This window comes from Vigna unguiculata, chromosome 8 (assembly GCF_037176805.1).
Source record: "Vigna unguiculata cultivar grain cowpea cultivar isolate G323 ecotype 2 chromosome 8, ASM3717680v1, whole genome shotgun sequence".
In the NCBI taxonomy this organism is placed as follows: domain Eukaryota; kingdom Viridiplantae; phylum Streptophyta; class Magnoliopsida; order Fabales; family Fabaceae; genus Vigna; species Vigna unguiculata.
The window spans coordinates 40,653,130-40,669,428 of record NC_140799.1 but is presented as its reverse complement, the minus strand read 5'-3'; the positions used below and the strand labels follow the sequence as shown (position 1 = coordinate 40,669,428).

Sequence of the window (16,299 nt, the reverse complement as noted above, 5' to 3'; positions counted from 1 at the left end):
GAATACTTGAATTTTTTTTAAAGTAATAATTAATTACGTAAACCTGTTCTGTTTTCTTGGAGTTATAAAAGGAAGAAGTGATATGTTCATGTTTACACTAACATTATTTTCTAGAATTGTTTTCTACCATGGCATTGTTTTCTAGAATAATGAATTTTCTTCCCATTTTGTTGATTAGTTGTTTCTCTTGTCTTGGTAAAGCCACAGACTGTGGTGGAAATAATGTTAGAGAAACTATCATTGTTGGTAAAGAAGGGAACGTAGCATTTAGTACAGTTCAAGAGGCCATTGATTCTGTAAAAATTAACAATGATCAATGGGTGAAGATTCACATAAAAGCAGGCTTGTACATGTAAGTTCAAATCATATTCTTATAACATCGATCAAAAGTTTAATCAACGAACATAATCTTTTTATAGCTACATTTAATTTGTTGATTTGTTTTATTGATTGTAACTGTGCAGAGAAAGTGTTGCTATTCCCGTAAACAAGCCTTGCATTCTTTTAGAAGGAGAGGGTAGCTCAATAACAATTATTACTCATTGGGATCACATGTCCTTAAACAACAATGCTACATTCACTTCTTCACCACCCAATGTCATTGCAAGTGGCCTTACTTTCAAGGTAAACATATAAATAATTCTCGTTGAGAATTTCTGAGTCTAAGTCTCACATTGAATCAAATTAAGAAAGTTGAGTACTATATAAAGATGAAGACCCATAAAATCATCGTCTTAAGGTTTTAGGTTAAAAATATTATTAATCTATTATGTGTGGATTAAACTCATGTCTTGTTGGTGTTGTATCTTTCCAGTGATCTTCTATCGAGAGATCCGATAATCGTTTATCACTAATCTATTGTTTTGCGTTTACAGAACTCGTATAATGTGGGCACTGACAATTTGGGAAGCAAAATCGAACCAGCAAATGCCGCAAGACTGTACGGAGATAAATATTTCTTCCATAATTGTAGTTTTATAGGTTATCAAGACACTCTATTTGATCGTTCGGGACGCCATGTGTTTAAAGATTGTTACATTCAGGGTGAGGTAGACTTTATATATGGTGACGGACAATCCTACTATCAGGTAAGTTACATTAACTATTTTTTTTTTTTAAATCTATTTTCAAAGTAAAATACTGAAACATTTTTCATGTATCTTTTTGTTTGTAGAACTGTTTGATCAATGCTATGGGGAAATTTCGAAAATTACCAGGTTTTGTGACAGCTCAGAGTAGAAATTCACCGGATGATCCTACTGGTTTTGTATTTGAAGGAGGTTTAGTTACAGGGAATGGTAAAGTGCATTTAGGAAGAGCATGGCGACCCTATTCAAGAGTCATATTTCATAAAACATTTTTTTCTGACATTGTAACCCCTCAAGGATGGAATGCTTGGACTGCTGTTGGCAATGAGTAAGTTTAAATAAACACATATTTAAAAAACAAATTGGGAATTATATTATAATTCATGTTTGTATTAGAAAAGAGTGATAGAAGTGGGTTTAAAGTGCAACTCAATCCCATAAAACCGGTTTGTAACTCATAAATGAAATTAATGGATGATCTGTTAGCGACCTGATATCGAGTGAAATAAAATGTCCAAAAAAATTCATTAGGATAGACTCTAACCAGACTCTGATACCATGTTAGAAGTGAGTTTAGAGCCTAACCCAATTCTATAAAACTGATTTCATTTATATATTATGAAATTGTCTTATCTTTGGTCAACGTGGGACTTCCAATAAAAAGTTCTTTTTTTGTTTACATTGATATTTTATATTTTAAAGTATGTTTTTCTTTTTTATGTTTGATTAATTTTTTTAATTAAACTATTGTAGGAGCAGGACCACTTTTGTTGAAGTTGATTGTAAGGGACCAGGTGCTGAAACTTCGGACCGTGTTGCGTGGATGAAGAAACCGGGTTCTTTAGACTTGAATGAGTTTTCTTTTAAGTCTTTTATCAATAGTGATGGATGGGTTGACAACTTACCAAAATATCTTAGTAATTTACTTTAGTTTTCCTAAATAGGGTTAAGGTTGTTGTATTACTATACTTGGTTGAGTGATTGCTAATCTTTGTATACTCAGCGAAGAAATGTAGTGGTTTGTAATGTGAACCATCTTGTATTAATAAGGAATAGTTAAAAAGTTAATCCCAATATTTAAGTCTTTAATTTCTTTTGATACGTATATTTTTTTTATTTAATTAAGTATCTATTATTATTTTTTTAAATATTCAATATATATTTTTGATAAATTGATATTATCGTTATTTGAAAAGAATTACATGTTAAAATTTGTGTCATTATTTATCTTGAACCATCTAGTTTGACATGTGATAATTTTTAGATTTTCACTCATAACCCTTTTAAAACAATTTAACATGTGCTATTTTTCAGATTTTGATAAATGACACATTCTAAATAGTGTCAATTGAAGAGAAAGAACTACATTGAGAGTCTTTTATAAAAAAAATACGAAATCACATTGAATCTTTCAAAAAAAAATAGCAAACTTTATTAAGTTTTTCTTTTTCAAGAAATAGAAATTCAATTAGGTACAAAAAAATTACAAAAACTAAAACAAATCAAATATTTAAATATAAAGACCAAATTATTAATTAAATTTTTTTAATAATTAAAGTAAGTTGACTATTTTATGCTATCCTTGTATTATTTTACTAAAATAACGTCTTTTAGATGTAACATATATAATGTATTTATTGTTTTTTGTTTGTTTATGTATCGTAATTAGATTATGACTGAATTGTTATTTCTAGATGGTAGTTTGTTTATATTTCTACTTTATTACTTTAGGAGAGGGTAAGATTTGTGTGGGAAAAAATGCACATTATCAATAAAAAACGTTACCGTTTTTATTCTTAAAAGTCACTCTAACAACAGAAAAATAAGATTAATATAGAAAACACAAAATTAAAATATAATGTAAAAACTTTAAATATGAAAAAAACCACAATCATAAAGAATAATCATTATGTATAAATATATATATATATAACACACAAAAAACATTTTTAACCATTTGATCTCAGATATACATACTTTCTAAAGTAACAATTTAACTAAAATGATATTAAGATATATATGTAAGAATTAGTTGTTCTAGTATATAATGTTAATATTGATTTAATGAATAAAAATAATACATTGTGGTATTAGAACTAGAAAATGACAAAATAATAAGAAAATACATTGTGGTATATTATATTTGGTACAATTTTTTTAAATTTATTAATAATTTTTTTTTTGTTTGTGAGAGTTGTAACGACAACTCCTTAGCATTATCCTGCTGCTGCCAAGAACACTTACACCTTCAGCACCAGCGGTTACCTCACAAAAACCATCATAAACGAATTTTCACTCCCTCTGGAACAAGATTCTAGAGTAAAAATTTATATAAATGAATCTAAAATACACTTCTGTATGGTGTATATAAAGTAGGTTTCACGCAAAAAATGAAAGTGATAGATTGTATATAAATTTATATTTTTTTAAATTTATTTTATTCGTGTGTTCTCGTTTTAAAAAACATAATTGCAATATCTTTTTACAGCAAATATTTCAATAATTGTAAGTTATTACTCGAAACCATTCATTCATTTAGTGATGATTCATTGGAACATAATGGTTGATTGTAACGAAAGAACGATGTATATTACTAATGTTATCCTTTAAGCTATATATGCTATATTAATATTTTAAAAATATATAAATAATGGAGAACTAAATAAAAGAGGTGAAATGAAAATGAAAATATGCAAACATTTTCCAAAAATATAATTAAAAGGTCTGTAAAGAGTCTATTAAGTGACATTTAGATTTTTCCAAGTAACACTTCAATGAATCAAACAAGTAAAAGTATTTAATTCATTCTATTCATTTAATTACTTTTGTCCCGTTGTCCATTGATCCGCTGTCTTGTTTTAAAGAAATGCACTCTGTTTTTATTATTTTGTGATCTTACTAAATTCTCAGTCATGTTACATTTTCATTTTATAATTTTGTATAATTTTACAATTTTTTTAATTTTTCCATTTTATAAATACATAATTTCATAATAAAAAAATTAAATACTCAAAAATATATATTTAATGAGTATTCAGTGAAACAAAAAAAAATTAGGAAGTTAATTAAAAGTTTTTAAATTTGTCTGACTTTTTGAAACTTTTTTTAATTCTTCATTTAAGCACTTTTGTCACGTTGTATATTGATCCACCGTTATATCGGATAGACATGTATCCGATATATTAATGTTTATTTTGAAAATGATAAAATATTATGTGATTTATGATTTTAAAAAATGTACAACAACTTTTAGAAATATGATAAATATATAATTGTTATGATATGAATTCAAATTAAAATTATATATATTAAAATTGTCAATATAAAACTAAAAATTATTATCATTATAAAAATATCAGTACTTTGATATATTATATATCTAATCAATAAAGTATATTAAACGTGTTAGATAGTTAGATACAAATACATAATTTAAGTTGAAGTATCAGTACATTATATTTATGATATTCAATATTTTATTGGGAAAGTTATTAATTATGAATGAAAATTTATTTAGAAGACTTGAATTATTTTAAGTAATCATTTATTACATAAACGTTTTTTGTTTTCTTGAGGTTATTATAAAAGGAATGAGTGATATGTTTATGTTTACAAAGTACATTATTCAACAGATACTTTGTCTAGAAAGATGAGTCTTCTTCCCATCTTGTTCATTAGTTGTTTCTTTAGTGTTGGTAAAGCCACAGACTGTGGTGGAAATCATGTTACAGAAACCATCATTGTTGGTAAATATGGGCAAGCTGCATTCCGTACAATTCAAGCTGCCATTGATTCTGTAAAAACTAACAATGATCAATGGGTCAAAATTCACATAAAAGCAGGCTTGTACATGTGAGTTCAAATCATATTCTTATAACATCAAATGTTTAATCAACAAACAAGACTTCTGTTATGAATATGAAATTAATGTTTCATGCATACTTTGATCAAGCATAATTTTTTTTATACCTATACATTTCTAATTTTGATAAGGATATGAATACTCACACTCATTTCATCCAATTTATAAAACTACCAAAAAACTATATTCAAAAGTTTTGGCTACATCAGAAACATTCTCCACCATTCCAATGATGTTGACTGATTTTAAAAGTAGCAATGGTTACGGTTCTCGCAGACCCAAGACAATAAAGTGCCTCTATGACTTCAGTTCCTCTGCAATTGAGATAAAAAAGTGTTTTTATGACCTTGGGTAATAACCGAGACCAAAAGACACACCAATCTGTCTCGGTTTTAAAATCGAAGCAAAATGATGAAAATAATCGGGACCAAAAGTCCTTAGTGCACCGGTGATTCATAAAGATACATTTAGAAAACAACATATTTAATTTGTTGATGTGTTTTAATTGATTGTAACTGTGCAGAGAAAGTGTTGTTATTCCTATAGAGAAGCCTTGCATAATTTTAGAAGGAGAGGGTAGCCGAAAAACAACCATTAGTCACTGGGACCACCAGTCGATAAACAATAATGCTACATTCCTTTCTTTCCCACACAATGTGATTGCAAGTGACATTACTTTCAAGGTGAACATATAAATAAATCATAAAAAAACCATTTCCACAATTCTTCGATATTCTTTATAACTAATTTAGTAGTTTGCATTTACAGAACTCGTATAATGTGGCCACTACAGAAAATAAATCTAACCGTGGGGGAAGCAAAATCGAACCGGCAAATGCGGCAAAACTTTATGGAGATAAATATTTCTTCCAAAGGTGTAGTTTTATCGGTTATCAAGACACTTTATGTGATCTTTTGGGACGTCATTACTTTAAAGATTGTTACATTCAGGGTGAGGTGGACTTTATATATGGTTACGCACAATCCTATTATAAGGTAAGATACATTAGTTGTTTTTCTAGGGTTAAATATGTATGTGTCCTTTTAGTAAAAATTAGAATTAGTTCTTCTCAAAAATCTTAAACTAATTTAGTTCCAAAAATGCTTAGATTTAGTTTTTTAAACTAAATTTTTTTAAGTTTAGTTAACGTTTCAAACGATTTTCTCGGTTAATATCAAAGTAAACATATGTCAAACAGTGTAAATAAACTAAAATTCTGTAATGAAATGAGTTTGAAACGTTAAATAAACTTATTAAATTTGATTAAAAGAACTAAATCCTCGTATTTACGAGAGTGGTGGACTAAATTGGTTCAAGATTTCAAAGATAGATTAATTCCAATTTTTACTAAAAGTTGAAGGACAAAAAATATATTTAACCTTTTTTTTTTAAATCTATTTTCAAAATAAAATACTGAAACATTTTTTTATGTCTTTTTTATTTGTAGAGCTGTGTGATCAATGCTGTGGGGAGATTTCCAAATCTACCAGGTTTTGTGACAGCTCAGGGAAGAAGTTCAGCAGACGATCCTAGTGGTTTTGTATTCGAAGGATGTTCCATTAAAGGGAATGGTGAAGTAAATTTAGGAAGGGCATGGGAACCCTATTCAAGAGTCATATTTAAAAAAACATATTTTTCTGAAATAACTCCTCAAGGATGGGTTGCTTGGAGAGCTGCTAACGATCCGTAAGTTTAAATAGATACATCCCTTATAAAAAAAAGACTTTGAGAATTATATTATTTCATATTTGTATTCAAAAAAAGTACTTTTGGTTTATATTTCGAGTATTTTTTTATATGTTTGATTATTATTTTTTATTAAACTATTGTAGGAGCACGACCACTTATGCTGAAGTTGATTGTAAGGGACCAGGAGCTGATACTTCCAAGCGTGTTCCATGGATGAAGAATCTAAGTTCTTCAGAATTGTATGAGTTTTCGTTTGCGTCTTTTATCAATAGTGATCGATGGGTTGACAAATTACCAATAATATCTTAATTTATTTTGTTTTTTCTATATTGGGTTGAGGTTCTTCTATCACTGTATTGGTTGAGTGATGGTTAATCTTTGCAAATTCAACGAAGATATACAGTACTTTGTAATCATCTTGTATACTTTTCAATAAGACCTAATTAATAAGTTTGTCTTTTGTCAAGTTTATAAAGGAGAGGGTATCACTGGGGAAATACAACACCAATGAGACTTGAGCCCAACCACATAAGACACTGACACCACTCTCAACCCAAAACCTTAAGGCAATGGATTTATGGGCTTTGATCCTTATATGGTGCTCAGGTCAATGTGAGACTTAGACTCACACTTGGATTCCTAACAGTCTTTATATTTAGATATATATGATTTATTTTGGTTTTCATATATATATTTTTTAAAATAAAAAAGTAAATTAAATGTATGCATTTATGTTAGATTGGCTTTAGTGACATCTGAAAAATTGTTATGTGTCAAAATTTAAATCATTTTTCATCTTTAGATCTTTCTAATTTGACACATGAATGATATATGAAACCTTTCAAATCTTTACATGTGACATTTTCTAAACAATTTAACACATGTCACATTTCAAATTTTGACATGTAACAAGTTTTTTTATAAAACAACCGATTTTAAACTCGTGTTTACACACATATTGATGTATGTTTGTGTGTTTATTAAAGTAGATTTAAAGGTTAAGAAAAGAAATAATAAATATTTTTAAGTGTATAATTTTTTGAATAGAATCTATTTGAAAATGATTTATATGTTTAGAAAATCGATATGTATTTAAAAATATAAATAGTAAACTTTGTAAAAGTTTAGAGGATAAAACATGTCCAAAAATATAGAGTAGACTTTCTAAAAATATAAAAGTCACGCCAATATATATAGAGTACACTCACTAAAAATACAAATCAGTGTATGAACATACTAGTCTAATATGTATTGTTAGACTCTTTTAATCAATGCATTGACAAACCCATTTAATATGTAAAGTTAGACTTGTCTAATGTGTATCGATAAACTTCTCTAATCAGTATATAGATAGACTCATCTAATGCATATTGCAAGACTCGTCTAATTAGAGAATGGATAGATTCGTCTAATGTGTATTGATAATCATCTAATATATGTATGAATAGACTTATCTAATGTATTGCTAGACTCATGTAATCAATATATGGACAAAGTCGTCTAATGTTGGTTGCAAGACTTATCTGATCAATGTATGGACATACTCATCTAATGTATATTCTTAGACTCATCTAATCAATGTATGAAATGACTCATCTAATAATTTTTGCTATATTCTTCTAATCAATGTGTGGGTAGACTCATCTAATGTATATGGTTAGACCCATCTAGTGTTCTTCGCTAAACTCTTCTAATCAATATATAAACATACCCGTTTAATGTATATTCCAATATTCATCTAATAAGTGAATCAATAAACTTGTCTAATGTGTATTAATAAACTCATAAAATTTATTTATGAAAATATTAGTCTGATGTATATTGCTAGAGTCGTCTAATCAAAATATATATATATATATATATATATATATATGTATATATATGAATGACTCCCAATGTGTATTCCTAAACAAATATTTCTTAAATTTAATAATAATGATTTTATAAAAAATATATAATTTTATTAAGTACTTAATGTACCACAAAAAATTATTAAATATTTAAATAATTAATTTTATAAAATTTTAAAATTATTAAATAACATTTGACTATGAGTTAATATGATGAAACATAAGATTTATGTTACCCATTTAATAGCTGTATCATTTGATTAATAGAAAAATTTAATAGTAATGACTTAATTAAAAAATATCTATATCATTTGATTAATAGAAAAATTTAATAGTAATGACTTAATTGAAAAATATATATTTTTATTGAGTACTTAATATATCATAAAATGTTATTAAATATTTAAATAATTAAAAAGTTATAAATTATAAAATTATATAATTATATAATTTTCAAATTTTCAAATTGTGAAATAACATTTGATAACAAGTTAATATGATGAAACATAAGATTTATGTTAGCCATTTAATAACTATGTCATTTGATTAATAGAAAAATTTAATAGTAATGACTTATTTAAAAAATATATATTTTTATTGAGTATTTAATATATCATAAAATGTTATTAAATATTTAAATAATTAAAAAGTTATAAATTATAAAATTATATAATTTTAAAATTTTAAAATTGTGAAATAACATTTGATAACAAGTTAATATGATGAAACATAAGATTTATGTTAGCCATTTAATAACTATGTCATTTGATTAATAGAAAATTTTAATAGTAATGACTTATTTAAAAAATATATATTTTTATTGAGTATTTAATAGACCGCAAAAAACTATTAAATATTTAAATAATTAAAAAGTTATAACATTTTAAAATTATTAAATAACATTTGATTATAAGTTAATATGTATGTCATTTGATTAATAGAAAATTTTAATAATAATGGCTAATTAAAAATATATATTTATTGAGTACTTAATATACTATAAAAAATTATTAAATATTTAAATAATTAAAAAGTTATAATTATAAAATTATATAATTTTAAAATTATAAAATAACATTTGACTATAAGTTATTATGATGAAACATAAGATTTGTGTTAGCCATTTAATAACTATGTCATTTGATCAACAACACTATAAGCAAATTTTTCATTAACAACAAATCTTAGTGACCAAAAGTTGTTAACCACTATAGCAACTAATTTAGATACTAATTTACTAAAATAAAAATTTATTGGTTATTATTGAGTGAAAAATTATAATTGATCTTTAAATTGGTTTCTAAAATTTAGCTACCAATATTTTGGTTACCAATGAAAATTGGTAACTAAATATTATGTACCAAAACTTTTTTATCAAAATAATTGATTATTACTTAAGAATTTTTTTTAGTGTAAAAAAATTTAATAATAATGACTTAATTAAAAATATATATTTTTTATTGTGTACTTAATATACCCAAAAAAATTATTAAACATTTAATTCTGAATTTTATGAAAAACTTAAAAGTTAATTAATATTTCACTTAATTACTTTTGACTTGTTGCCCATTGATCCACGGCCTTCTCTCAAGGAAATGTGCACTATGATATTTAATATTTTATTGGCAAAGTGATTAATTATGAATTGAAATTAATGTAGAATACTTGAATTATTTTAAATAATAATTAATTAAACAAACCCTTTTTGTTTTCTTGAAGTTATAAAAGAAAGAAGTGACATGTTTAGTTTACACAAAAACATTATTCAACAGATACTCTACTATGGAATTGTTTGCTCGAACAATGAGTCTTCTTCCAATCTTGTTGATTAGTTGTTTCTTTTGTGTTGGTAAAGCCACAGACTGTGGTGGAAATCATGTTAAACAAACCATCATTGTGGGTAAAGAAGGGGACGCAGCATTTAGTAGAATTCAAGAGGCCATTAATTCTGTCAGAAATAACAATGATCAATGGGTGAAGATTCATATCAAAGCAGGCTTGTACATGTAAGTTTAAATCATATTCTTATACCATCAAACGATTCATAGATCATAAATAGGTACAAATTTCACCTTACAAGTCGATTTTGGAAGAATGAATCAGATAAATTCAATTCTTAACGTAATAGAATCATTTAATAACTGAATTTCTTGCATGCTTTAATCAAACATAATTTTTTTATGTTGAATTGTTTTGTTGATTGTAACTGTGCAGAGAAAGTATTGTTATTCCGAAAAACAAGCCTTGCATTATTTTAGAAGGAGAGGGTAGCGCAAGAACAACCATTGATCACAAGGACCACCAGTCGATAAACAAGAATGCTACATTTCTTTCTTTCGCACCCAATGTGATTGCAAGTGGCATTACTTTCAAGGTAAATATGATAGAACAACCATTTTCATGATTCTTCTATATTCTTTATCACTATTACTAACCTATTGGTTTGCATTTACAGAACTCATATAATGTGGCCACCGATAAACCTTGCGATTTGGGAAGCAGAATCGAACCAGCAAATGCGGCAAAACTATATGGAGATAAATATTTCATGCATAAGTGTAGTTTTGTAGGTTATCAAGACACTTTATATGATATTCAGGGACGTCATGTGTTTAGAGATTGTTACATTCAGGGTGAAGTGGACTTTATATATGGTTACTCACAATCCTACTATCAGGTAAGTTACCGATAGGAACTCAAACGTGAGTCTAAGTTTTATATTGGGTAAAAATGAGAAAGTGGAATACAATATAAGGATAAAGATCCATAAATCTATTGTTTTAAGGTTTTAAGTTGAGAGTGGTGTCAATTTCTTATGTGATTGAGCTCATGTCTCATTGAGGTTGCATCTCGTCAGTAAAATCTCTTCTATAAAACCTAATAGTTACATTAACTTTTTTTTTTTTAAATCTATTTTCAAAGTAAAATACTGAAACATTTTTTTATGTTTGTAGAACTGTTTGATCAATGCTGTCGGGAGAAATCGAAATTTACCAGGTTTTGTGACAGCTCAGGGAAGAGAATCAGCAGATGATCGTAGTGGTTTTGTATTCGAAGGAGGTTTGATTAAAGGGAATGGTAAAGTGAATTTAGGAAGAGCATGGAAACCCTATTCAAGAGTCATATTTCGTAATACATATTTTTCTGACATTGTAACTCCTCAAGGTTGGGTTGCTTGGTCAGCCGCTAATAATCCGTAAGTTTAAATAGATACATCTCTTACAAAAGACTTTGAGAATTATATTATTTCATGTTTGTATTAAAGAAAAAAAAGAGTACTTTTGGTTTATATTTTAGGTGATTTTTATTATATGTTTGGTTAATTTTCTTTATTAAACTATTGTAGGAGCACGACCACTTATGCTGAAGTTGATTGTAAGGGACCAGGAGCTGATACTTCCAAGCGTGTTCCGTGGATGAAGAAACTACGTTCTTCAGACTTGAATGAGTTATCTTTTGAGTCTTTTATCAATAGCGACGGATGGTTTGACAACTTACCAACAGTGTCTTAATTTATTTTGTTTTTTCTATATTGGGTTGAGATTCTTGCATGACTCTATGGGTTGAGTGTTCATTACGCTGTGCTCGTCGGTTAAATGAATTAAGAAGAGGGTGTGAAAATAGATTTGTATGAATTTTAGGGGATGAATATGTATGTTTTTATAGTAGATTTAGAAAATAAAATGAGTGAATTTAGAGATAAATTTTATAAAAGTTAGTGAGTGATTTGATTGATGTGATAGATTAAAAAAATTATAATAGATAAATTTTTACATTTACCAAAATATCCTTCATAATAAAAATTTAATAAAATTATAATTGAATAAATTAAAAATATTAAAATTTAAGAATATTTTAATTATATTTGTATATATTAATTATTATTATATATATATTAATAATAATTACATATATTATTAGTTTTTAACAATATTATAATTATTATTAATTATTATATACTTTTATTAATTAATAATAATAATAATCATTTTATATATATTATAAGTTATTATATATTAATATATTAATCATTATATTTGTAATAATATTTTAATTATTCTACATAGTTATAGTTATCAATATTTTAATTATTAATGATTATTATATGTATTATTAATAATAATTATTAAAAATGTATAATACGATAATAAAATATGAGGAGAAAAGGGTAAAAACCGATATATTTATGCAAATCTTTGTATTTGTGGTGAGATCAAATTGTAATATCTTTTTTCAATTCTTTCTGTGTTTTTCTGTGCTCATCTTCTAAAACAAACACCATTTCACATCTTAATCCATCTCTTCAAACTAATTTCAATAATACTATTCACATAAAGGAACACTACGATAACTTTTGTAAAATCAACAAAGAAATATAGTTGTATGCAATATTAACCATCTTGCTTAACTAATAACTTGGTTCTCCTATTTAGACTATGATTTGTTTTGGGTTTTATAAGTTTTTTTCATTTAGTTAAGTTTTTTTAATAAAAAAAAAAATGTTATGTAGTTATTATTGTTAAGTTGACATTAGTGGAGTTTGAAAAATTGTCAAATGTCAAAATCTGTCATCTTTTGTTTTGATATTTTTCTTGATTAATACGTGACATCTTTTAAATTTTTGACATGTAACATCTTTTAAACAATTTGACACATGTCATATTTTAAATTTTGACAATAATACTTTCCAAATAACTAAATAACGTTTAATACCAATTTAAAATAAGAGAGTAACAAGTGCAAGGTGTATAAATAATTAATAATCCAAAAATTTAATATTTATAGATTTGTCTATACCTATATATAAAAGGACTCGTCTATTTGATATCTTTTCCAGATTTACGCTTTAAACAAATATTTTATTTTTCTTAAAATAATTATTTTATTAATTTTATTTTTTAAATGACTGTTTCTTTAAATTTAACTGTTTTTTTTAGTTGTCTACAAAATAAATAAAAACTATTTATAATAACTTTACCAAAGTTACTTAATTTTATAATAATAATTTTATTATTTTTCATTATTATAAAAAAATGTAATTATATATGTGCCATGTGTTTTGTCTAGTTAATATAGTGATATATGGTATTGATTTTTAATTATTGAATTTTAATCATAACTAATATTTTAAACATTTCGTTACTGTTATTATTTTTATTTTGTAAAATAATGAATAGTTTTAAAAAATATTTTAATAATTTTAATAAATGCCTAGGAAAAGGTCAAGTATAATGCACGTGAATACAAAAATACTTACTAGTTATAATTAATACAAATATAAATTTAATAAATGAAAATTCAAGTAAAAGTAATAAAAATGAAAATATAAAGAAATAAATGTTATTTAAGGTCATATGCAATAGATAAATAGAAATCAATTTCTTTAATAGCTAAAATTTTAATAATTAATGTTAATCACAAATTTAAATATCGATTCATTATATTGACATATTTAAAAATTATTTTAATTATCAATAATTTTTATTTGACAGAGGATTTTAACACTTCAAATTTTCCCATGACGAATATTCTTCACTTTTTTGAAAGACTTTCCATTGTGATTAATAAATTAAAAAATAAATTGAGTTAAATTTTCTCTTGGTTATAAATATATATGTAGCTATTTGTCATGTTAGTAGGTATACAAAATCATCACTTCGAAACTAAGTTAGCTATTCACTGAGTTAATTCCGATGATGTTGACAGAAGAACTAAGGTACATATATAACAAGTCAAATAATAATCACATTTAAACAACTCCAATTATAAGAGATAAAAGATGAAGAAGTATATCCATTGTGACAGGAAATTAAACTACATGATTCAAATTTCTTAATTTAACAAAATTAATTAAATTTGATTTTAACCTTGTAAAACTTTTAGTGTAAACATTTACTTCTTCTTCTGATAAAGGTATAATTGTTATAATTTTCAATTTATAATTTGAAATAATTAATTAATCTAGTAGTATTTAGATATGTCTTCTTTCTTTTCTGAATTTTCTTAATTAATAGTTGTTTGTTTTAACATATCAAAACTGATAAACGTTTCTTGCCACTCTTAGTACTGAGTCACATTGACTTAGACAGGCAACAATGCAAGTAATTTTACAAATAACTATCATTTTTTTATCATTATAAAAAATTCTTAAATAATAATAAATTTTAATAACTACAAATATATTTAAATAATTAAAAAATCAATTTATTTTAATCAAAATTTTATTAACTAATATTAGTGATCAATTTAAAATAAAAAAAAATTTAATTATCGATTTAAAAATCAATTATAACTTTTTATTTATAATAAAAACTATTTTCATTATCAATAATTTATATTTTATAAATTAATATTTGAATTGATAATGTTAATTATCAATATTTTATCGATTAATTTTCTATAAAGTATTATTTTTTAATAAATTAATTTATAGATATATTAAGTTGTTTATTTTTAAAATTATTAATTTTTTAATATATCACTTTGTTAATATATCAATTACATAATTTATATTTGTTCATTTATCAATTTTATAACTTATCTATTAGTTAATATATTTTTTTATTTATCAATATGTGAAATTATATTTCATTAATTTGTTTTTCTTAATGCATTAATTTTTTAATCTGTTAATATATAAATTTTTTAATTCATCAACTTTTTAATCAATCAATTTTTTTAATTTATTAATTTCTGAATTTGTTAATTATTGAATTTGTTAATTTAATTTTTTTTTAAATTTATCAATTTCTTATTTTTCAATTTGTTAGTTTAATAATGTATTAATTTATAAATATATTAATTTCTTTAATTACTTTCCTTTTTCAATTTCAATTATATTTTTTATTAATTTATTATTTTATTAATGTTAATTTATTAATATCTTAAATTTATGAATTTTGTATTGTTCTAATTTTCAATTTTAAAAAAATCATTTTAATTTTTAAGTTTTATTTTGTTCTTGAATTTTTTTAATTTAATAATCTATTGATTGTTTTAATCTATTAATTTATAAATCAATGAATATTAATTTATTAATCTATTAATGTCTTAATGTAATAATCTATAGTTGACTAATATTTTCAATTTATCATTAATTTATTAGCAAAGTATTGTATACAATAACAAGCTTGAATATGAATCTCACTCTCATCTTATATACAAATTTGTGTGGAATTGACTTGAGTATGTTAAATGTGACTCCATTCAACTTAGTATAATGTGAATTCTATTCATTTTGATTTAATGTTGTCTGACTTAGTTAGTTTTAAAAATCAAGAACCACATAGTTAAAATTTTAATTTATAAATTTACTATCATTTTTCAAATGTTATATACTCTTAATTATAATAATTAAAATTTATATAAAGGTATCCAATAAATCTAAAATGAAAATAATTAAACATTTCATTAAAATTAGTAGAAACACTTGTTCTTGCGCATGACATTTATTTTTTTATGGTAAAAATAATAAAATTATTTTTGTTATAATTATAAAAGTAAACGTAAATATTTTAAAAAATAAAATAAAATAAATGTGTAGTGATATAGATTTAGATAAAAGATTGAAATAGTGGAATTAGCAGCATTTAGACTTTTTCAATAGCCACGTTTGTTGAATAAAGTAATAAATGTATTTAGTGAACATTGTTTTCTTTTAATTATTGTAACAGCCCATATTCATTGATCCATTGTCTTCTTTCATATAAATGCACTGTGATAGTTAACATTTTATTAGGAGAATTATTAATTGTGAGGGGAAATTAAATTAAAATATTGAAAATAATTTGAAGTAGTAATTAATGAATT

General features: G+C 24.5%; 2 protein-coding genes across 2 annotated transcripts; both read left to right on the top strand.

Moving 5' to 3' along the window:
• Nucleotides 1-125: 125 nt before the first annotated feature.
• LOC114195178 (putative pectinesterase 10) lies at nt 126-2,125 on the top strand. The gene is made up of 5 exons (XM_028085568.2): nt 126-352; nt 465-624; nt 876-1,088; nt 1,175-1,416; nt 1,842-2,125. Exons 1-5 carry the CDS (start codon nt 129-131, stop codon nt 2,017-2,019), a joined length of 1,017 nt encoding a protein of 338 aa, XP_027941369.2. The 5' UTR covers nt 126-128; the 3' UTR covers nt 2,020-2,125.
• An 8,147-nt stretch (nt 2,126-10,272) lies between these two features.
• Nucleotides 10,273-12,002, top strand: LOC114195175 (putative pectinesterase 55). Its single transcript, XM_028085566.2, has 5 exons — nt 10,273-10,496; nt 10,705-10,864; nt 10,946-11,167; nt 11,445-11,686; nt 11,837-12,002. Exons 1-5 carry the CDS (start codon nt 10,273-10,275, stop codon nt 12,000-12,002), a joined length of 1,014 nt encoding a protein of 337 aa, XP_027941367.2.
• The last annotated feature ends 4,297 nt before the right edge of the window (nt 12,003-16,299 follow it).

Coding starts and splice junctions, on each gene's coding strand:
- LOC114195175 (XM_028085566.2), top strand. CDS start 10,273: ATGGAATTGTTTGCTCGAACAATGAGTCTTCTTCCAATCTTGTTGATT. Junction 10,497..10,704: donor ATCAAAGCAGGCTTGTACAT/GTAAGTTTAAAT, acceptor GTAACTGTGCAG/AGAAAGTATTGTTATTCCGA. Junction 10,865..10,945: donor CAAGTGGCATTACTTTCAAG/GTAAATATGATA, acceptor TTGCATTTACAG/AACTCATATAATGTGGCCAC.
- LOC114195178 (XM_028085568.2), top strand. CDS start 129: ATGGCATTGTTTTCTAGAATAATGAATTTTCTTCCCATTTTGTTGATT. Junction 1,089..1,174: donor ACGGACAATCCTACTATCAG/GTAAGTTACATT, acceptor TTTTGTTTGTAG/AACTGTTTGATCAATGCTAT. Junction 1,417..1,841: donor TGGACTGCTGTTGGCAATGA/GTAAGTTTAAAT, acceptor AAACTATTGTAG/GAGCAGGACCACTTTTGTTG.